At 44.9% G+C, this 22,614-nt stretch overlaps 1 protein-coding gene across 1 annotated transcript in view; it reads left to right on the top strand.

The window, feature by feature from the left end:
- Positions 1–22,614, top strand: part of SNX29 (sorting nexin 29) — a gene marked incomplete at its 3' end in the record, with an annotated part of 1,499,164 nt that overhangs the window by 1,035,494 nt on the left and 441,056 nt on the right. The window contains exons 12-13 of the mRNA XM_082261720.1: positions 5,771–5,874; positions 13,979–14,095. Coding sequence (XP_082117846.1) covers positions 5,771–5,874; positions 13,979–14,095 — 221 coding nt within the window. The remainder of the gene's footprint in view (positions 1–5,770; positions 5,875–13,978; positions 14,096–22,614) is intronic.

The raw sequence follows: 22,614 nt of genomic DNA, 5'->3' as shown, positions 1-22,614 counted from the left end.
TTCTGCTGCTGCAACTCTCAACACTGCACGCTGTACACTTTTAACACTTCAGGGCCCAACCGCTGGTGCCCCCTCTGTACTTCAGCGTCCTCTCACTAGGCGCCCCCTCTACACTTCAGGGTCCTCTCACTAGGCACCCCCTCTATGCTTCAGGGCAGTGGCGGCCGGCTCGTTAGGGGCGCAGGGCCGCCGCCCCCCCATCCATGCGTCCGGCCCCCTAATCTACATGCAGGGCGCCAGACGCATGGAGCTCAATGTTTTTTTTTTAACTCCTGATTAGAGCCAGAGGCTCTAATAGGGCGATGCAAAGGGTGGAGCCGGGGCGCAGAGCAGTGCGCCCTGAGCCCACCCATTGTGTGACAATAGCGAATGAAAATTTGCTATTGCCACACCGATCCTCCTCCTGGCCAATCAGGAAGCGCGTCCGATACGCGCTTCCTGATTGGCCCCAAGGCAAACCCCTTGCCATTGGCCGAGGAGGAGACGGGAGCGGAAGGAGACGCGCCGCCGGTCACCGGGACTCCGACAGCGGGAAGAAGCCGCCCGCCGCTTAATCCAGGAGACGCTGCTGAACTGAAGCCAGGAGCCGAGCCGCCGCTGAGTTACTGAAGCCGGGAGCCGAGCTGCCACTGAGTTACTAAAGCCGGGAGCTGAGCGGCAGCTGAGTTACTGAAGCCGGGAGCCGAGCCGCCGCTGAGTTACTGACCTGGGAGCCGAGCCGCCGTTTGCCATTGGCTGGGTTTCCTCCACTGCCAAATGAGAACCGTCTCATGGAGCACAGTGGGGGGACTCCCCAATCTCAACCGCCACACCTGGGAGACATGACAGCCCAGCTGAAAAATCATGGCCCTGCTGATATGCAGACAAGGCCCACTATACTTTACCTAGCACTTACCTTGAAGGGTGCTACACAAGTTTGAATCTTGCAACTCTCCAGTGAATTGAAGTGTGACCAACATCAGAATTTTAAAGAGAAACTGCAGTCTGTTTACATAATTTCTAATACAAACATCTTTGCCATTCTGAAGCTTTCCTCCAACCACTTTGCATATTATTTTATATATATACTGTGATTCTGTACTTGCCAGATATGCTGCAGAAGTCTCCTTCCACTAAGTCTGGCTGCAACCATTTTAACTGTGGGCAGCTGAAGCTGCTGACTGTTCACTTCCTGGATATACACAGACACATATTTATATTTATATATACAGTGCCTTGCGAAAGTATTCGCCCCATTGAACTTTTCGACCTTTTGCCACATTTCAGGCTTCAAACATAAAGATATAAAACTGTAATTTTTTGTGAAGAATCAACAACAAGTGGGACACAATCATGAAGTGGAACGAAATTTATTGGATATTTCAAACTTTTGTAACAAATAAAAAACTGAAAAATTGGGCGTGCAAAATTATTCAGCCCCCTTAAGTTAATATTTTGTAGCGCCACCTTTTGCTGCGATTACAGCTGTAAGTCGCTTTGGGTATGTCTCTATCAGTTTTGCACATCGAGAGACTGAAATTTTTGCCCATTCCTCCTTGCAAAACAGCTCGAGCTCAGTGAGGTTGGTTGGAGAGCGTTTGTGAACAGCAGTTTTCAGTTCTTTCCACAGATTCTCGATTGGATTCAGGTCTGGACTTTGACTTGGCCATTCTAACACCTGGATATGTTTATTTGTGAACCATTCCATTGTAGATTTTGCTTTATGTTTTGGATCATTGTCTTGTTGGAAGACAAATCTCCGTCCCAGTCTCAGGTCTTTTGCAGACTCCATCAGGTTTTCTTCCAGAATGGTCGTGTATTTGGCTCCATCCATCTTCCCATCAATTTTAACCATCTTCCCTGTCCCTGCTGAAGAAAAGCAGGCCCAAACCATGATGCTGCCACCACCATGTTTGACAGTGGGGATGGTGTGTTCAGGGTGATGAGCTGTGTTGCTTTTACGCCAAACATAACATTTTGCATTGTTGCCAAAAAGTTTGATTTTGGTTTCATCTGACCAGAGCACCTTCTTCCACATGTTTGGTGTGTCTCCCAGGTGACTTGTGGCAAGCTTTAAACGACACTTTTTATGGATATCTTTAAGAAATGGCTTTCTTCTCGCCACTCTTCCATAAAGGCCAGATTTGTGCAGTATACGACTGATTGTTGTCCTATGAACAGAGTCTCCTACCTCAGCTGTAGATCTCTGCAGTTCATCCAGAGTGATCATGGGCCTCTTGGCTGGATCTCTGATCAGTCTTCCCCTTGTATGAGCTGAAAGTTTAGAGGGACGGCCAGGTCTTCGTAGATTTGCAGTGGTCTGATACTCCTTCCATTTCAATATTATCGCTTGCACAGTGCTCCTTGGGATGTTTAAAGCTTGGGAAATCTTTTTGTATCCAAATCCGGCTTTAAACTTCTCCACAAAAGTATCTCGGACCTGCCTGGTGTGTTCCTTGTTCTTCATGATGCTCTCTGCGCTTTAAACGGACCTCTGAGACTATCACAGTGCAGGTGCATTTATACAGAGACTTGATTACACACAGGTGGATTCTATTTATCATCATTAGTCATTTAGGTCAACATTGGATCATTCAGAGATCCTCACTGAACTTCTGGAGAGAGTTTGCTGCACTGAAAGTAAAGGGGCTGAATAATTTTGCACGTCCAATTTTTCAGTTTTTTATTTGTTAACAAAGTTTGAAATATCCAATAAATTCCGTTCCACTTCATTATTGTGTCCCACTTGTTGTTGATTCTTCACAAAAAATTACAGTTTTATATCTTTATGTTTGAAGCCTGAAATGTGGCAAAAGGTCGCAAAGTTCAAGGGGGCCGAATACTTTCGCAAGGCACTGAATAAACGTACATGCATACACAGTACACAGACACACACATATATATACAGACAGACACACACTCACACATCTGCTTGCCTGCACATTTCTCCTCTTGTGATGAATGAATCTCTGCAGTCTCTTGTTATCTCCGTCCTCATCCAGCCCCCTCCAGCTCTGCAGCTCCTCTCATTTACTCTCCTATGACTCATTCTTCCCTCCCCTGCTGGCAAACTCTCACGAGTTAGAGAGAGAGCTGTGCATGATGTCATTAGCCTAGGCTAGACAAGAAAGAGGAAGTGGGCTGTAGAAGGTATTTACTGGCAGAAACAAAATAGTTTTACTATCCAAAGTTAAAACAACAAGGGCAGAGGATTTAATAGATGGAAAGATGAAGAAAATGAATAAAGAGTCGCTTTAAACTGTAATGAACACTGGACAGTCTAACATATTTATCCATGAAAGTTTGTGTGTGTGTTTCTGATTTCCCTACTTAGCTGGTCCCCTCCTCCCTCATGGGCTGGGACATGATCAAGAGCAAAAAATTTCATATATTTAAGATCAAATTGATGATAAAGCCCCATATGTCTAATGATTGGTGTTTCCATCTTTTTCGCTTTTACTAATACAACACGATCCCTAATCCTGTTAAAAAAGGGTCTTTTTGTTTTTCCTACATAGAAAGCGTTGCATTTACATTTCATTAGATAGACCAGTGGTTCTCAAATCCGGTCCTTGGGACCCACTAACAGGCCAAATTTTAAGTATTACCTTGGGGGATGCAGACTAGAATACTGCAATCACTGAGAAGCAAATGAGATCACCTGTGATGTAATTTAGTTATCTTGCAAACCTGGCCTGTTGGTGGGTCCCGAGGACCGGATTTGAGAACCACTGAGATAGACAACACCTATTGTTTGACATGTAATTCTAAATTTTGGATTCCATATAGAATTGTTTTGTAAAGATACGTTGGGACCTTCTGCAATTTGTGAACAAAAATTTCATTTCCCACAGGCTTAGGTGCCTGTGGGCTTGCCTGTCTTGGAGTTTCTCGTGGAGTAGTGACTTTTGACAAGACTGTCTCTCAAAGATTTGGCGCGTTTGAAAGTTATTTCAGTATAGGGCTGGATATGTTTAAGAATCTTAGCATCTGAGGTTAATAGATACCAAAACGTATTATAGATTGCCCTAATTTTTTGTACAGTTTGAATGAAGGCACTGGTATGGAATGTGCCAAGAGCAATCCCCACGTGCCTAAAACCTCCCAACATTTGCAAGTGTTAATCCTGGAATTTCACTGTGAATAAAAGTTTGACCCAAATTTGAACTTCATCCCTAATATACACTTGTCAGCCTGTGACAACAGAGATTCTATTTGCTTGTTCTTTTTTTTTTTTTTTTTTTTTTTACATAATAACTTGAACAGTATTCAGGCCAAGGTCAATAGCAGCTTGACAGAAGCAGTACAGAATCAGCAGGCAGAAATAAGTTCAATAAACAAGGTCAGAGTAACCAGATGAGCAAGGGTGAAGCAGACAGCAGGGGCAAAATCATACATGGGTAGGCAACTGCACCACATCAGGTTTCAGGACACATGTACAAATCTGAAGACCATTCAGCAGCTTCTCCCAGTGACACATCCCTTTAAATAGGCTGCTGGGCACTAAGTGTGCACGCCAATTGCCATGTGCACGCATTTGCCAAATCGCCACGGCAACTCTGGTATTGCTGTTTCATTTGCAGCAGTGCAATGCACATGAGCATAAATCTGCACTGATTTTCTGATTAGGAAACTTTGGTTTACCTTATAGCATAAGTTGCCATCTTCTCTGTGTCACATCACAGATATGGGAATGCTGATGTAATAAAAATACATCTTTCAGCTAAATCAGTGAGCTCTCTGTGTATCTGTGAATGTTGATCCTGTTTGTGTCTGTGTCATATCTACTTACTGTTCAACTCTGACCGGCACTAAGACTATACTGAGAGACCAAGGGATTGTGGGATATATAGTTTCTTTACAGGAAAATGCAGTTCTCACACTGCAGAAAGAGAGAGGAAAAACAGGCGCCACTGTATTAAGCCGAAAAGTTTTATTGCACACAATCACATAGTAACTTACACAGAGGTAAAAGCCAGTCCATGTAGCAACACCTCCAGCCGCACGATCCGGCCGTCCACCGATCGTAGGCTGCCCTACATAAATCAGACTGCAGGTGGCGGCCTCTCACGCTTGAAGAAGGAGCCGAGTACGCATGCTCCGAAACCCGTTGCGTCATTTCAGGTAGCCTGCGCTCCATTGCGGCTTCTGGCGAAACCACCTCCTCGGACCAGCTTCCTACGACGTCACTTCCGGGCCGGTGGACGGCCGGATCGTGCGGCTGGAGGTGTTGCTACATGGACTGGCTTTTACCTCTGTGTAAGTTACTATGTGATTGTGTGCAATAAAACTTTTCGGCTTAATACAGTGGCGCCTGTTTTTCCTCTCACTTCTGCCAGCGGAATTCCCGGAGTTTTCCCGCCAGTGCTGCCTTGTACCCGGCCACCTTGGACAGTTCACATCAAGAACCAGGAGACATCCCCTGCGCCCTCTTATTGCGGTGGATCCCCCCCTCCCCTTGTTTGGTTAGAAGCGCCCAACACCCACTTTCTTTGCACACTGCAGAAAGAGATCATGCATTACCTGTGCAGTGCCATGTGGCATGCCTCAGGTTTGAACATAAACAGAAACGGCTGACACAGGAAATTGAAGATTTACTCTTCTATAGGCTTTGCATAAAGAGCAACAAATGACACCATGAAACTATATAATCAATGCATATTATGCAGGTGAAATTCACAAGGTACAGGTAGGAAGACTTTCAATGCCTTTAATTACTATGATATGCAAAAGATTGTTTGCCTTGTTTAAAAGCAGATCTGTAACAACGGCACATCTCTTTCTTAAACAGCAATCCCAAACCTTCGAAAAATCGATGGAGAAATCATTCCAGAAGTAAAGCCAGTGGTGGATCGTGATGAATTAGCCAGTTCATATGAACGAAAATTAATAGAGGTAATTCAGCTTATTTACCCTTGTATCAGTGTAACATGCTGGTACAGTATATACTGTATGATTTATATATATATATGTATACTCACACCCCCTTATTTATACACACAAACTTATTTATACATGCACTTAATAGCGATCTTGGCTGATATGGAGGTAGATTCCCTAGGTTTACTCTATTTAGGTGCATTTAGAACAGTGGCAGTTTTAGATCCTGCCACCAGAATGTGACATTTTCGCTCTCAGTCTCACCCACAGAAATTTTCCAGCATTGTTGAACAACAACCTGTGCATCAGTTTCCCCACATTCAGATCGCATGTCAGGAGCCTGTGACTGGCTCTTAATGGAGCTGGATCACACAGCTCCGGGGACGACTGCGGAGTAAATTGCACAGGAGTCTTGTGCGTCTCCTGGTCCATTTCAGGTCCGATTTCAGCCACAAATTTGGATCAAAATCGGTCCTGAAACAGTGAACAGGGACGCACCAGACCCCTGCTGCGAGCTGCTCTGCACGGAGGTGTGAACCCAGCCTAAATGTTTTAGAAAAGACTAAAGCAGAGATGAAAGGTATAAATAGCTAAAAAAGCATGACATCACAATGAAAGAAAACATTAATAGAACAGAAAAAAAAGGTTGTGCCAATGCTAAAAAGGACATACATCCAATCTTTAACTCCCATGTATTTGTATAGAACAGGGTTCTCCAAACATTCTAAACAAAGGGCCTGTTTTTTGTCCTTCAGACTCTGGGAGAGCCAGACTTTGGACAGTGGGAGCTGAAATTTTCCTGGGAGTAAACATTGCCACATTTGGTGTTAGGGGGAGGAAAAGTGTTCCACTGCTTGTATCATAGGGCGGAATAGTGCTCCATTAATGGTGTCAGTGGGAGAAATGGTGCTCCATTGTCAATGTCAATGTCAGAATAGTGTCTTGTATCAGAGTGCCCCAAGGACCTAAAAAAAAAAAGCAAGCAAAGGGCCGCAGTTTGGAGACCACTGGTATAGAAAGACAAAAAACAAACTGTGGATGAAATCTGACCCACATACAGAGTAGAACCAATTATTTCAAACTATATAATGGCTTTAAAGTGGTTCCAAAGCCTAAACATTTTTCACCTTAATGCATTCCTCGCATTAAGGTAAAAAATGTTTAGGCATCAGAATCCCCCCTTTTTACTTAACTGAGTTCTTATTCGATCCAGCACTGTGCATGTCTGCAGCTCTTCTCTTCCCTCACTTCCGGGGGGCTCACTGGCTTTGCTGATGCACCAGGAGCCGTTGGCTCCTGTTGCGGTCAGGGAAAGCCAGTGATGAGGGAGTGGGGCTGTGTCAATGGGCGCAGCAGCGGGGCTCAGGAGCAAGCATGGATGAGTGCCCCCATGGGAAACTGCTTCCCGTTGGGGCACTGGACATAGAGGAGGGGCCAGGAGCGCTAAGGAGACCCGCCAAGAGGAAGTTAGGGGCCAGTCTGCAATTGCATTGTGTAGAGCAGGTAAGTATAGAGATGTTTGTTTTTTTTTGTTTTTTTTATTTACCTTAACAATCTCTTTAAGTACTGTATACATATGTGTGAAGGACCACCTAAAGAGATAACAAAGGCAGGCAGAGGGAAACTAGAACAGCACTAACTAGTTGCGCTATCAGGCAGCTCAATGGGTCAAGTGATTTCTGTGATTTTTAACCTACCAAAAAAATGTATGAGACTGGCTTTTGCATACCATTCTGTATATTGAAATGGCTTCATAAAAAGGGATATTTCTGAGGATGAAAAGGAATGTTCCAAAAAAATCTTCCATCTGGCAAAAAAGAGTTCAGTAGGTCCAAAGCTTTAGAGTATAGTGTCTAACTTTTCAACATACATTACAGCAAAGATTTCAAATCCTGCTGTAACTGGGCAGAAAGCGAGGTCCAGGCTTTAAAGGATAAATTTACATTTTTTTTTTTTTCAAAATTGTACTAATATACAATTAATGTACTTATTTTGCAGAAAAATAAAAACTCTCCTCTGGACACCTCTGCGTCCAGCTGGCTGTATTAAAAAAAAAAAAAAAAAAAAAAAACTGTCTCCACTACTTTCTGGACAGACCTTAGGATGTGACACAGGAAGGAGTTTACCAGCTGACCCCATTAGCACACACCCTGCATTTGCCATCCCCCCTTCCAGCAGATCGCTACCACCCCTCATCAGGCGCACGTTTTCCAAATGCATTGAATAAATACTGTTCTCATTAAATACACAGCCTATGATATGACAGCCTCAGATAACAGCCTATGTGAATTAAACTATGTATTGCATGGGCCTGGCTTGCCTGATTGGATACAGAGTGATTGGATAGATGGTGTAACCTCCTATTATATAGTTTTGGTGAATCAAAAGGGCATCATACAGAGATTGTGCAATAAGATTGTATATTGTGTGACCACCTTTATAAACCTAAAATAACTAGTTGGGCTTTCAGTGCCATTAATGGTTAACGGCACACCAAACACAGAAGCAAACACACATTTTGCCACTTGAAAAAGCGAGCGAAAAATGCAGCAAAATGCATGGTAAAAAATGAGCAACCTGCAATGAGCTACTTTGCTACGTGTAGTGCAGCCCATTGAAATCAACATCACAGGAAAAAAGAGCCAAAAAACGTGCACTCCCACTACCCTGAGCGTGCATGGGGCCTGAAAGGGAAATTGGCGTGTTTACACAAGAACAGTGAAGCTCCATTCACATCTGTGTGTTTCTGAACACATGGCAAATCACACAGAAAATGCACACCTTTGCCTTGAGTTTCAGAAACGCACTGCAAAGCCACCAAAAAGCATGGTAAAAAATACACCACACTCCATTCTAAAAAAAAGTTCTGGAACTTCTTTGGGGTGATTGTTGAGCATAGCGCAACATATATGAATGTGCTGCCCTATGTATTATGAGCAAAAATGCTCAAAAACACCCCCCAAAAAATACAGGAATGTGAGTTCTCAGTACTTAGAGATGTGAACAGGGCCTGACAGTGTCTCTTTCCACTCCCTCCTATGTACTTGTATAAAGCTGGCCATACACTATACAACCTGATTGTACAATCTCTGTGCCATTTTTTTTTTTGTATGTATCACAGATTTACCAGAACTATGGAATAAGTGGCCCCACCTATCTATCCATTCACTCTGTATCCAATCAGGCAGGACCTTGCACTACATATTTAATGGTAGATCTAAAGGAAATTGTACGATCAGATTGCATAGTGTATGCCTAGCTTTATACAAGTACATAAGAGGGAGTGGATGGAGACACTCAGCTGACAAGCCCCATTCACATCTCTGTGTAGTGGGAACTCACATTCCTGTATGCATTTTCTTAGACGTTTTAGAGAGTTTTCACTCATCACCCATAGGGCAGCCCATTCGCTTGAATAGGCTGCCCTATGCACAACAATGTAAAACAACTCTTAAAGAGATTCCAGAACTTTTTATTTAGAGCAGAGCATGGTGCGTTTTTACTGTGCTCTGTAGTGCATTTGCAGAGCGTTTCTAAAATGCAAGGCAAAGCGCACAATTTCTGTGTGGTTTGCCATGCGCTCAGAAATGCACAGATGTGCATGCAGCCCCATTGTTCTTGTGTAAACAAACTAATTTAACTTTCTGGCCCCATTCACACTTAGGTGTCCTTTTATGAACGGGTGAATTTTTTTCTCCGTTGGCTTCTCTACAGTTCTCCGGGGAAAATGATCACATCTGGCACCCATTTTATGAATCGGAGAACTTCAGTTCGCCCAGGGTGATCAGAGGAGAACAGTTTTCTCGGAGATCTGTGTAGAAGTCAATGGAGCATCTGTAATCTCGTGAGACAAAGCGAGATTACAGTAGTATGAAAATCCCTCGCGCGCTTTAACAAGCAGAGATAAATTATCACTGCTGAGTACAGGAGGTTATAAATAATAGTCCCCTTACATAAATATATATATATATATATACACTGAATACACACACACATACATTGTATATATATATATACACATTAAATAGATATCTACGTGTATGTGTGTATATATATACATGTATATATATACATAAATATGGCAGGGGGACATGATTACTGTGTTGGGGGGTCTGAACGAGGAAGAAGGAAGTCGATAATCTTCCTTTTTCCCCCTCAGTTCTCCCCCGATTCTGTCTTCACTCCCCGCTTCACAAGCTCCAGGCTGGTGAACCCAGGAGTGTGAATTCTGACCCAGATCGCCAGTGAAGTGCAGGGATCGCAGCTTCATAGCCTGGCCATTTCTGTGTCTGTCAATGACAGATTCACGTGTGAAGAGATGATCAGCGGAGAACATGTTCTCCTGCGATCATTTCTGTTTCATAAACTGAGAATGATCGGAAATGAGCTGTGATCAGCAGGATCACTGCTCATCTCCGTTTCATAAAAGGACACCTTAGTGTAGTGGGAGCATGCGTTTAGGGCAGTCCATTGATTTCAATGGGCTGTGCTACATGTGGCAAAGTAGCTCATGGGACAATTTGGCAGGTTGCACGTTTTTTCACTGTGCGCGCGTGTTACTGCATTTTTCACTTGTTCTTACTGCATTTTTCACATGAAGGTGGCCATACACTATAAAATCTGGTTGATTGTACAATTTCCTTTAGCTTTACCAAAAATTTGGGATAAGAATACCCACCTATCTATCCATTCACTCTGTATCCAATCAGGCAGGCCCTTGCATACATTAGGGGTATGAATCAAAACATGCAGCGCTAAATATCATTAATATAGAAAATATAAGGTAATCCTAAAAAACATATTGAAAGATGTGCATGTAAATCCTATATAAAAACAAACAAAATACGTGCAACAAACCCAGAATGTGTGAACACATATATATGCAAGGCCTGAGACCAAGGTAAACTGAAAAATTCAGGGATTAACTAAATTTACGTAAACTTGAGCCTAAAAGCCTTGCAAGCCTAAAATCTGTGTAGCCCTGCTCCCAGGGGAGTGGCTTAATGCAGGTGTATCCTCTTCACTTCTTTCACCCTGAGCCTGCTCTGACCCAACTGACACTATTTGTTCTGTCATGATATATGATTAAGACCACAAGTATTGCAGTGAAAGAACAAATTTACTGCTTTTAGATTTGAAATAAAACAAGAGTATACAAACAGAATCAGAGATAATGTAAAGGTTGCCAATGAGGTAGATCCTGAGTTCCCAACCAAGGATTTAAATAGAGTTCAGCACTCAGGATCTGGAACACAGATCACACATATATATGTAAATGAGTACATAAATATGCTAGAGGACTGCGTTCAGCAACAATAAGAACACACAGAATATTTTAGTTTATATAGAGAGTGACCGCAAATTAAGATTGACTACACTTAGTGAATATCATAGAACAAACAGTATAACAATACTAGCTCAGTTATCAAAGTGCACTGTGTATTAACAAGGGCCCCCTTTATACGGAACTTCAAGAGTCTCCTGGAGAGTGAGACCTCACTAGTCTTCAACGGCAAGGAATCCCCAATCAATCCAGGGAAAGTAATTATAATCCAAATAAAGGTGATGATGAACTGTGATCCCCAAAGTAGTCAATAATTGTAATCCACAGAGATGAATGTAAAACAGATCGGAATGCTTCTTGACAGGCTAACAGCCTAGGACTGAACAGAGGGCTTAAGGCCTAATTCACCCACTACGCTCAATATGTAACTACAGTGTCCAGTGGTATTTCTAAAACTCAGTATGGCCTTCTTATTCAAACAGTTTGGCAGTCCTGCCCTGACTCAGTCTAGGGCTGTGATTGATGTAGATGCAGGTACTGGATATCTCTCACCCAAACCGGGAACTCCGCTCTCCGCTGCAACCAGGCTCCGCTTAGCGAATCCCTCGGCCTGTCAAACGACCTTCCGCTCGGTTACACTACCGAGTCTCCTCCGCGCGCGCACACCGCCAGCCTCAGCTCTGGTGTCCACCACTAGGCGTCCGGCCTGCTTCTCTGCAAACCGCAGCAGCGCTTCCCCTTCTTTACAGTGCAATGTCCTCGAGGCAAGAGAGCGAAATTGGATCCCGCCCCCCTTTATAAAGGCACTCCCAGCAGGCTCCGCGAGTCACATTGCTCTCTGGGAGAAGAGTCTCCTTACATAGCAGTCTATGGTCCTGGCTCCTCCTGGAACTACATCTCCCATGATTCAAAGTCACCGTCTTTGCAGAAATTTAATAACAAACAACAGTTTGAACAATACCAGCCCTGCGACCAGGCTACATCTGAATAATTAAAATCTGGTTGGCTGAATTAAATCCGTTCCAAATAAAACACGAGTAGAAATGATCTACAGTGACAGAAAGATAGTCCTTCTAAAATTCAGTGCAGGGGTGTAAACAGAGGAAGGTCAAAAATGTCTACAGCCCATGGAATAATTACACCACCTGGGTGTAGCAGGCAGGAGCTCACCAGAACTATTTTTTTCTTCCTACTACATCAGGGGTGTCCAACCTGTGGCCCGCGGGCCTATAGCAGCTTACATTAACAACGAGGAAAATGCATGCATCCCCTCAACCTAGTTAATGGGTGCAGGGTGTGTGTGCTAATGAGGTCAGCTGTTATACTGCTTCCTGTGTCTTGCTGGCTCTTATGTCCCAAATCTACATACCAGGAAGTCTCTGAAGCTTTCTATGGAACATATCAATGTCTAAGGCAAGGCCTTGTTCTGAAAATCAAAGAAAGCTTTTATTTTTCTGCAACTGATGTACATTAATGGTATATTGGTACCTAGAGGAGCTAGAGGAGCTAGATTTTAGAAGAAAAAAAAAGTGAACTTAGCCTTTAAGAAGAACTCTGGGAGCAGTCGTTAGACATATGGATACCCATTGAGGGAGAATTTTACCAGGGGGTGGCAAGGTGGTGGAGGACTGTGCAACGTATTAACAATGCATAGCATAGGATCCTTGCTAAACGAAATAGATGTGACTGGGAAGATATATCTCAGTACTTGATTACAATATATTGTGATAGCATTGCAGTTCCAAAAGTGAGCTAATGTTAGACGATGGGAGCCACACCACGAGAAGAGGGATATCAAAGGATTTGATTTATCTATCAGAGATGGAGTGAAGGCTCTGTGAATCAATTTGAATTGAGTCTCTCGCTGTACCTCTCCGATAATGATTTCAAGGAGTTTCTCCATCAAGTTGTCATCTGAAAAATCTTTGGGCCAAGTCTTTAAGAAGTTTTAATGATATATCAAAGTCAGTTGTAGATTGAGCTGAGAGTAGAGGGTAAAGATAGGTTTGGAACATTGTCCTACCACTGTATCTATTAAAGACTACCAGAGAGGGTTCTTCTTAAGGTGACAGCATGGTTTGGTGTATTCTGCTATTTTGCGCTAATAACAGATGATGTGGTATTAGGCAACATTCATGCAAGATCTATAGGAAAGGTTTTCATTGACATGATTCAAAACGAAAAATGTTAGTGCAAATAAAAAAAGTATCACGGACAGTACTCAATTGTCTCTCTATTGTTAAATAAAAGTCCATATCAAACAGAGAGCATTCGATCTTGCCCTTCCTTTTTTTATGACTTACTGTGGAGGAAGTTCGTGTGGAACGCTCCAGGAGAGGAGGAGAATCCAGTGCTAATATCTGCGGTTATGCTGGGTAACCCTGTGGGGTCTTGTCTTAGAGGTGAGAGGCAGAGAGAGCTGTGGTGGTGGGAGACGAGCACTTGGAATCTTTTTTGCATGATACAACTGCCAGCACTTGGGTCTCTTATTATTATAAGAAAGACTGTCCACACTATCCTGCACTCTGCCATTGAAATCATCTGCACCTGTGTGGATATGTGAATTTTGTATAACTTAGAGTGATGCGGTTTATGCACTACCAATATCAAACAGACTATTAATATTGCGCTGCACTTTGTTTTTATATTGTTTTTGAAGGTTTTCAAGATTGCCCTTGAGTGTACAACTGCTGATCTATTTGTGACTTGGAGTTCAGCGCTGAATATATCTAAGTTTATAGAATACAAATTATATCAATGTTTAAAAGCTTTAAAATGCTATAACTCTTCATTTTGTTTATGTTTATCAAAAAGGTATGCTGTTTTTATGTACAGGTGGCAGAAATGCACGGAGAGTTGATAGAATTTAATGAAAGGCTTCACCGTTCACTCCTTACAAAAGAAGCACTGGTGTTGCAAATGAGACAAGAACTCATCGATTTAAGAGGACCGGTAATATATATATATATATATATATATATATTGTTTTTTTTTATTTATTTATTTTTTGTAGCACTGATTTAAGTGTAAAACGGAAAATTGATATCAAATACTTACCGTAATTTTCCTTTCCTGATGGACTCCATGGCAGCATACGTTCGGGTAGGCCCCGCCTCCTCTCCTACCTCATAGGACCCCACTCCCATAAATCTTTGCTCCCTTTCAGCATCAGTGTTCTGTAACTAGCCTACTCAGGAATTGGGAGGGGACTCCTGCTGCCATGGAGTCCATCAGGAAAGGAAAATTACGGTAAGTATTTGATATCAATTTTCCGTTTTCCTGACAGACTCCATGGCGGCATACGTTCGGGAAATAACTCGCTATACACTCCCGGGTGGGAAGATGCTGAACAAAGAAAACTTTAATTGGCACTGTCAACTGACAAGACTTGAACGCCAAAATTAACGGAAGATAGAGCAGCAGGTTCAATACAATAATGGGAAAGGAAGGTATTAACAGATGACCAGGATGCTGCTTTGCAGATCACGTCAGGCGCGACGTGTTTGGAAGCTGCCCAAGACGTAGCGACGCTTCTTGTAGAGTGAGCTGTAATCGCCTCTGGAGGAGCCAAGCCCTTTGCTCTATAAGCCCATTGGATAGCCTGAACAATCCACGCAGCCCTCTCAGCTCCCCACTCACCAGAAGTTGGATGTAAAAACGCCTTATCAGTAGATAAAATGGAGTAGACCCCTCACTGGATCGCCAACAGGAGCAAGGTATCGCACCACAAGCCTCTCACTCTATCTCCAGGTTATGTTCTCACGATTCATAAAAAGAAAGGGCCATCATCGTGCAGTATATAAGACTTGTTTATTCACACGCAAAACAAATAACACTTACACTGTACAGGGAAATATTTGCAACCACTTCCGGCTTCCGGTTACGCGGGTGGAACGCACGGCCATTTGTTTGGCATCCCGCGGGTTTGCACAAGGCGAAATATTTCCCTGTACAGTGTAAGTGTTATTTGTTTTGCGTGTGAATAAACAAGTCTTATATACTGCACGATGATGGCCCTTTCTTTTTATGAATCGTGAGAACATAACCTGGAGATAGAGTGAGAGGCTTGTGGTGCGATACCTTGCTCCTGTTGGCGATCCAGTGAGGGGTCTACTCCATTTTATCTACTGATAAGGCGTTTTTACATCCAACTTCTGGTGAGTGGGGAGCTGAGAGGGGAGCACCACTTCACCTGGATTGAGCACGAGCACTTTTAATATTCAGTTATTAGTGGAGCACTAAGCACTTAAATTAGCACAGAGACTTTTTTTCACTTTAATAATATCATGGACTATACACTATAGAATACATATTTGTATTTATAAGTTTTTATATTTGCACAAGTTTTTTATGTGGTATTTTTATATATGGAATTTATAACCGATATTTATTGTGTGTACTTGTGTAATATATATATAGATTTTTTAAGGCTGCACTTAGTACAATTTTGCACTAGCACTTTATTTATTTAATCACATATATTTTGAGGTGTTTAGACACAAGCAGCGCAGGTACATAGTTGTTTTATTGTTTGAGAGGTATTACCTTTTTTACCTGCAGCAGCTCATATTGATTCATTTATTTTTATTGATATTGGAGTATTAACACCCATTTATCCTAAGCGCGAACCCTTTATACTTGCAATCCACGCAGCCACTGCTCTAGAAGATGAACGCATACCCTTCTTTTTGCCATGGAGAAGAACGAAAAGGAAATCCGATTGGCGGAAGGAGGATGTGGCTTCTAAATATTGACTTAGAGTGTTGCCCACGTCTAGAGGATGGTGTCAGGGTTACCTGATCCGAGGCCGAGGTGCTGAGAGGGCTCCCCTTGCGGCTCAGTGCGGCACACCCCTGGAGATGGTACAAAGGGTGTGGCGCCCCAAGTGGCACGGGTTACCAGCTGCAGGCAGGTAGGTAGAACCAGAGCAATCCGAGAGCGAACTGGAACAGGCTGGAATCGCAGCACGGTATGAGTCTTCAAGGCTCTGAAGCAGCCGGGCTACCTTGTGCCAAGGAATAGTCTCTAGTAGCGGAAACCGTGGTACAAGCCGAGGTCATGCACAGGAGACAACCAGAATAGCCGAGGTCTTGAAGCAAGCCGGGGTCATACACAGTAGGTAACGGAAGCAAGGTCAGTGGGAGAAGCCAAGGGTCAAACCAGGAGCAGGAGATCAAACGGAATCAGGAACAAGCCAAGTCACAACAGGAAATCCAAACAGGAAACAGGAAGCACAGGAAGCTGAGAGATAATCCAGCAATGAGTCTGATCCTATGGCCACCTTTTATAGGCCATTTCCCTGACAGGCCAGCAGAGGGCTGTGTCAGTTGAGTCAGGAGCATCCATTTCTATTACTGGCAATGTTGCCAGTTCTCCTATGGCCATTTCCCTGACAGGCCAGCAGAGGGCTGTGTCAGTTGAGTCAGGAGCGTCCATTTCTATTACTGGCAATGTTGCCAGTTCTCCTATGGCCATTTCCCTGACAGTGCCCCCCCCCGAGGGGCAGCCTCCGGATGCCCAGACGGGCCAGTCTCTCTGAGTGTCTGTTGTGGAACTCCCGGATCAGTCTAGGAGCGTGTACATTATTTGCAGGCTCCCAGGAATTTTCCTCTGCTGAATACCCCTTCCACTTGATGAGGTACTGGGTTTGTCTACCCCTCTTTCTGCAGTCCATTATGGCCTCCACTTCATACTCCGCTTCACCCTCCACCAGGACTGGAGGAGGGGGTAATTCATGCCTACCAGAAAAAGGGCTGGGTACAACTGGTTTTAGCAGAGATACATGAAATACTGGGTGAATTTTGTAGGAGTTGGGTAAAACCAGTTCGAAAGCCACAGGGTTGACCTCCCTTTTGATCTCAAAGGGTCCAACGAATCTTGGACCCAGTTTTCGGGATGGGCAGGAAAGTTTCAGATTAGCTGAGGAAAGCCACACTTTGTCCCCTCTTTTAAAGGTAGGTTCATTTCTTTTCTTTTTATCATAGAACCTCTTGTAATCCGTTTGTGCTTTCTGGACGGCCTCCTGAAGGAATAAGTAGTTCGTCTGAATAGAATTAATCCGGTCTTGGACTGCAGGGACAGATGCTTCCGGAAGGGTATTGGGCAAAAAGGAGGGATGGAACCCATAATTCGCCCAAAATGGGGACTGGTTAGTGGAGGCATGTACCGAATTATTGTATGCAAACTCCGCACATGGGAGAAGGGATATCCAGTCATTTTGGGCAAAAGTACAGAAACAACGAAGATACTGTTCTAGCGTCTGGTTTGTTCTTTCTGTCTGGCCATTGCTTTGGGGATGGTAAGCGGAAGAAAGACATATTTTAATGGACAAGGTCTTACAAAGATCCTTCCAGAATCTGGAGGTGAACTGTACTCCTCTATCGGAAACAATATTATCCGGAAGCCCATGTAGTCTGATTACTTCCTTGATGAATATTTTTGCTGTTTCTGGGGCTGATGGAGTGCCGGTCATGGGCAGGAAGTGGGCCATTTTGGTCAGACGATCCACTACCACCAAGATGGTAGTAAAACCCCCAGATGAAGGTAAGTCAACAATAAAGTCCAATGAGATCATCTTCCAGGGTTGCTCAGGGATGGGTAGAGGCCTTAACAGACCCCAGGACTTGGTGTTGGACCCCTTGTTGCGCTGACAGACAACGCAGGAGCTAACATAAGACTGGCAATCCTTCCTTAAACTGGGCCACCAGAAGGAGCGTTGGATAAGCTCAAGGGTCTTTCGTACACCAAAATGTCCTGCCAGCTGATGGTCATGGAAAGTCTTTAGAACTTGGAGCCTGACTGGTTGGGGAATGAAAACTTTGTCCTGGTGCCAAAGGAACCCGTCTCGACTCTCCAAGGGGAGTATTTCTGTGTCCGCGTACTGGGTGGATGCCTGTTTAATTGAGGATTTTAATTCTGGCTGGATCAGGAAAAAATGTTGTGCTGACAGAATGGTACTTGGTTCCACAGACTCGGGGGCATCAGGGAACATTCGGGAGAGGGCATCTGCTTTCCCGTTCTTGGAGCCTGGTCGGTAAGTTATGTGGAAATTAAATCTTGAGAAAAATAAAGCCCACCGGGCCTGTCGTGGTCTCAGACGTTTAGCGGCCCTCAGGTATTCTAAATTTTTATGATCAGTGAAGATCAAAATTGGGTGGGCGGCACCTTCCAATAAATATCTCCACTCCTCCAAGGCGGTTTTAATGGCCAACAGTTCTCGGTCACCCACATCGTAATTTCTCTCTGAGGGGCTCATCTTTTGAGAGAAAAAGGCAATAGGGTGAAGTAGGGCCTTAGGTCCTTGGCGCTGAGACAAGATGGCTCCTGTGGCTATTTCTGAGGCGTCTACCTCTAACACAAAGGGTAAAGCCGGATCTGGGTGCTGTAAGACTGGTGCAGAGGTGAACAGTCCTTTGAGTTTGTCAAATGCTGCCTGAGCTTCTGGGGACCATTTGAATCTGGTCTGCTGGCGAGTCAACTGCGTAATCGGTGAAATGATAGCTGAAAAGTCTTTTACAAATCTTCTGTAAAAATTAGCAAATCCTATGAATCGTTGAACACCCTTCTTGTCTGAAGGGGCTGGCCATTCAAGGATAGCTTTCACCTTTTGTGGGTCCATTGCGATTCCCTTGGTAGATATGATAAGACCCAGGAATTGGATGGAAGTCTTTTCAAATTCGCACTTTTCTGCTTTAATGTATAAACCGTGCTTCCTCAGAGTCGCAAGGACTTTTTTCACGTGAGCTCTGTGGAGATCCAGGGTAGCAGAGAAGATGAGGATGTCATCTAGGTAAACGATTACGAAATAGTCCAAAAATTCCCGGAAAATATCGTTTACGAAGTGCTGGAACGTGGCTGGGGCGTTACATAATCCGAATGGCATAACTAAATATTCAAAATGTCCGAACCGGGTCCTGAAAGCCGTTTTCCATTCGTCCCCCTCCCGGATACGAACAAGATTGTAAGCTCCCCGTAGATCAAGTTTAGTAAAGAGCTGGGCAGTTCGGAACCTTTGGAAAAGTTCAGGGATGAGGGGAAGTGGGTATCGGTTTTTAATCGTAATTTTGTTAAGTTCCCTGTAATCCACACATGGCCTTAGTGAACCATCTTTCTTCCCGACAAAAAAAATTCCAGCTCCAGCGGGGGAGGAAGAAGGGCGGATGAATCCCTTTTCAAGGTTCTCATTAATATACAGTCGTAAAGTTTCTAGCTCAACCTCAGATAACGGAAATATACGTCCGAAAGGAATCTCGGCACCAGGAAGCAGTTCAATGGGGCAGTCGTAAGGCCGATGAGGTGGGAGAACATTGGCCGCCTTCTCATCAAAAACATCCAAAAACTCGTGATAGACTGTAGGTATAGCCTGACCGACATCTGGAATTGATTGGATGGTTGAACAACTGGCGGGACTGCTAACCCCAGGAACGAAGCAGTGTTGCAGGCAGTAGGAAGAGGTAAAGGAAATCTCCTTCTTGGCCCAGTTAATCTGTGGATTATGGGCTTGCAACCAGGGAATTCCCAGGATGATGGGGAACATGGGAGAGCAAAGGATGTCAAAACAAATGAATTCCTGGTGGCCAGAGTTTGTTATTGTGAGGATGGGCTTGGTTTCCTGGGTGACAAGTCCAGAACTGGGCAAGGAACCATCGGCCAGATGTACCTCAAGTCGCTGACGTTTATTGCAGAGGGGTACACGGAGTCTTCTTGCCAAAGTCAAGTCCATAAAACAGCTGCAAGCCCCCGAATCAACTATGGCTAGGAGCCGGACCTCCTCTTCCGCCACCTGTAGTGAGACAGGAAGAACGAGATGAGATGGAAAAGATCCGGAAACTTGGAAGTAAGGGCTTTGTGGGAGGAACTTACGGGGTCTCACGGGGCAGTTTCGTAGGAAGTGTCCAGACCCTCCGCAGTAGAGACAAAGATTGGCGTGTCGGCGGCGTTGTCTTTCATCTGCACTTAGTGAAGAACGCACTTGGCCGATCTGCATTGGTTCATCCTCTGCATGGGTAGCGGGGAAAGGTGCTGGTGTTGGAGTGAAGTGGTAAGGGGCCCTAGGCAACATCCAGGTTGGGCGAGAAGTCTGTGAGCGCTCAAACCGACGCTCCCGGAGGCGCCTATCGAGCTGGATAGTAAGTTGAATCAGTCCCTCTAGAGTAGTGGGAGTCTCTACCCTGGCCAACTCATCCTTAAGAGATTCGGATAATCCCAGACGGTATTGGTACCTGAGGGCCGCCTCATTCCAGCACGTATCAGTGGACCACTTGCGGAACTCTACTGTGTAATCTTCGGCGGGGCGTTTTCCCTGCTGGAGGGAATGCAAGGTAGCCTCAGCCGTAGCCACACGCTGAGGATCATCATAAAGTTGGGCCATTAGATCAAAGAAGGTGTCAATAGAATTGAGAGCAGGGTCCTTTTGCTCCAGCAGGCCATGGGCCCAGGCCTGTGGCTCCTCCAACAGTAATGAAATCACAAACCCAACCTTTACAGTCTCTGAAGTGAAAGTCCTAGGCTGGAGGGCCAGGTATAGTTGGCATGCGTTTCTGAAGGCCCTGAATTTCTTCCGTTCACCAGAGAAGCGTTCAGGTATTGGCACCCGTGGCTCAGGGGGAGGAACCATCATAGTGTGGGAGGAAACTGGCTGTCCCGGGAGGGATGGAGCAGAAACTGTGCTGGTGGATGAAGGACTGGGATCCGCAGGAGCAGGAGAAGTTGTCAGATGTTGCAGTCGACCTTCCAGTTGGAAGTATCCCTCCTGCAGACGCTGTACTGCCTGGGTAAGGGCAGTGACCTGCTGGCATAGAGCCACGAGTGGGGAAGCACCTCTGTCGGCCTCTGACATGGCTGGATTATACTGTCAGGGTTACCTGATCCGAGGCCGAGGTGCTGAGAGGGCTCCCCTTGCGGCTCAGTGCGGCACACCCCTGGAGATGGTACAAAGGGTGTGGCGCCCCAAGTGGCACGGGTTACCAGCTGCAGGCAGGTAGGTAGAACCAGAGCAATCCGAGAGCGAACTGGAACAGGCTGGAATCGCAGCACGGTATGAGTCTTCAAGGCTCTGAAGCAGCCGGGCTACCTTGTGCCAAGGAATAGTCTCTAGTAGCGGAAACCGTGGTACAAGCCGAGGTCATGCACAGGAGACAACCAGAATAGCCGAGGTCTTGAAGCAAGCCGGGGTCATACACAGTAGGTAACGGAAGCAAGGTCAGTGGGAGAAGCCAAGGGTCAAACCAGGAGCAGGAGATCAAACGGAATCAGGAACAAGCCAAGTCACAACAGGAAATCCAAACAGGAAACAGGAAGCACAGGAAACACAGGAAGCTGAGAGATAATCCAGCAATGAGTCTGATCCTATGGCCACCTTTTATAGGCCATTTCCCTGACAGGCCAGCAGAGGGCTGTGTCAGTTGAGTCAGGAGCATCCATTTCTATTACTGGCAATGTTGCCAGTTCTCCTATGGCCATTTCCCTGACAGGCCAGCAGAGGGCTGTGTCAGTTGAGTCAGGAGCGTCCATTTCTATTACTGGCAATGTTGCCAGTTCTCCTATGGCCATTTCCCTGACAGATGGACTGGAGATTCCTCATCAGTTCTGAAGGTGGGAAGAACTATCTCAGCATTTTCGTGGAAGACAGAGGTCACTTTTGGATTTGACCCCAGCATAGGGATTAGGACCACTCTGTCTTGAAAGAAGGTCAGAAAAGGCTCTTTGTAACCTAAATTGTGTATCTCAGAAACCCTCTTAGCGGAGGTAATGGCCACCAAAAATGCTGTCTTCAACGTAAGCTCCTTGATTGACATGGAGGCAACTTCCTTCGAAGAAAAAAAAAGTCCAAAACTAATGGAAGATCCCATTTTGGAAATCTCGGCCTTCTCTGAGGCCTGAGCCTGACTGCGCCCTTAAAAAATTGCTGAATCAGATGATGACTTGCCCACTGAATTCCGGTGAAGGCTGAAATGGCGGAGACTTGCACCCGGAGAGAACTAACTGAGAGGGACAGATCCAGAACAGATTGCAAGAAACTTAGAATCTGCTGAATAGTAGGTGTACCTACTTTGACCTGACCTCTGGGCCTGATGACTCATGAACCTGGCCCATATCCTTTCATATACCCTGTTGGTGCTAGGTCTTCTTGAACTCATGAGAGTCGGGATCACCTCTTCTGGACATCCGAGAGCTTCCAACCTCCCACTCTCAAGAACCAAGCCCTGAGGTGCAGACGTGCAGGGCATGGGTGCAGAGTAGGACCCTGAGATAGTAGGTCCGACCTGAGAGGTAGAGGGATTGGATCCCTGAAGCTGAGAAGGGTCAGCAAGGGAAACCATGGCCTGTTGGGCCAGAAGGGGATTATTGCCACGATCTCTACTTCCTCCATCTTCAGTCTCCGCAGGAATTGGAGTACTATTGGTACTGGTGGAAAGGCATAAGCAGACTGGAAGTTCCATCTGTCCGTGAGGGCATCCACTCCGAAGGCT

The sequence above is a fragment of the Pelophylax lessonae genome, assembly GCF_965119305.1.
Source record: "Pelophylax lessonae genome assembly, chromosome: 6".
NCBI classification, from domain to species: Eukaryota; Metazoa; Chordata; class Amphibia; order Anura; family Ranidae; genus Pelophylax; species Pelophylax lessonae.
This window is presented reverse-complemented; position numbering and strand designations above follow the sequence as displayed.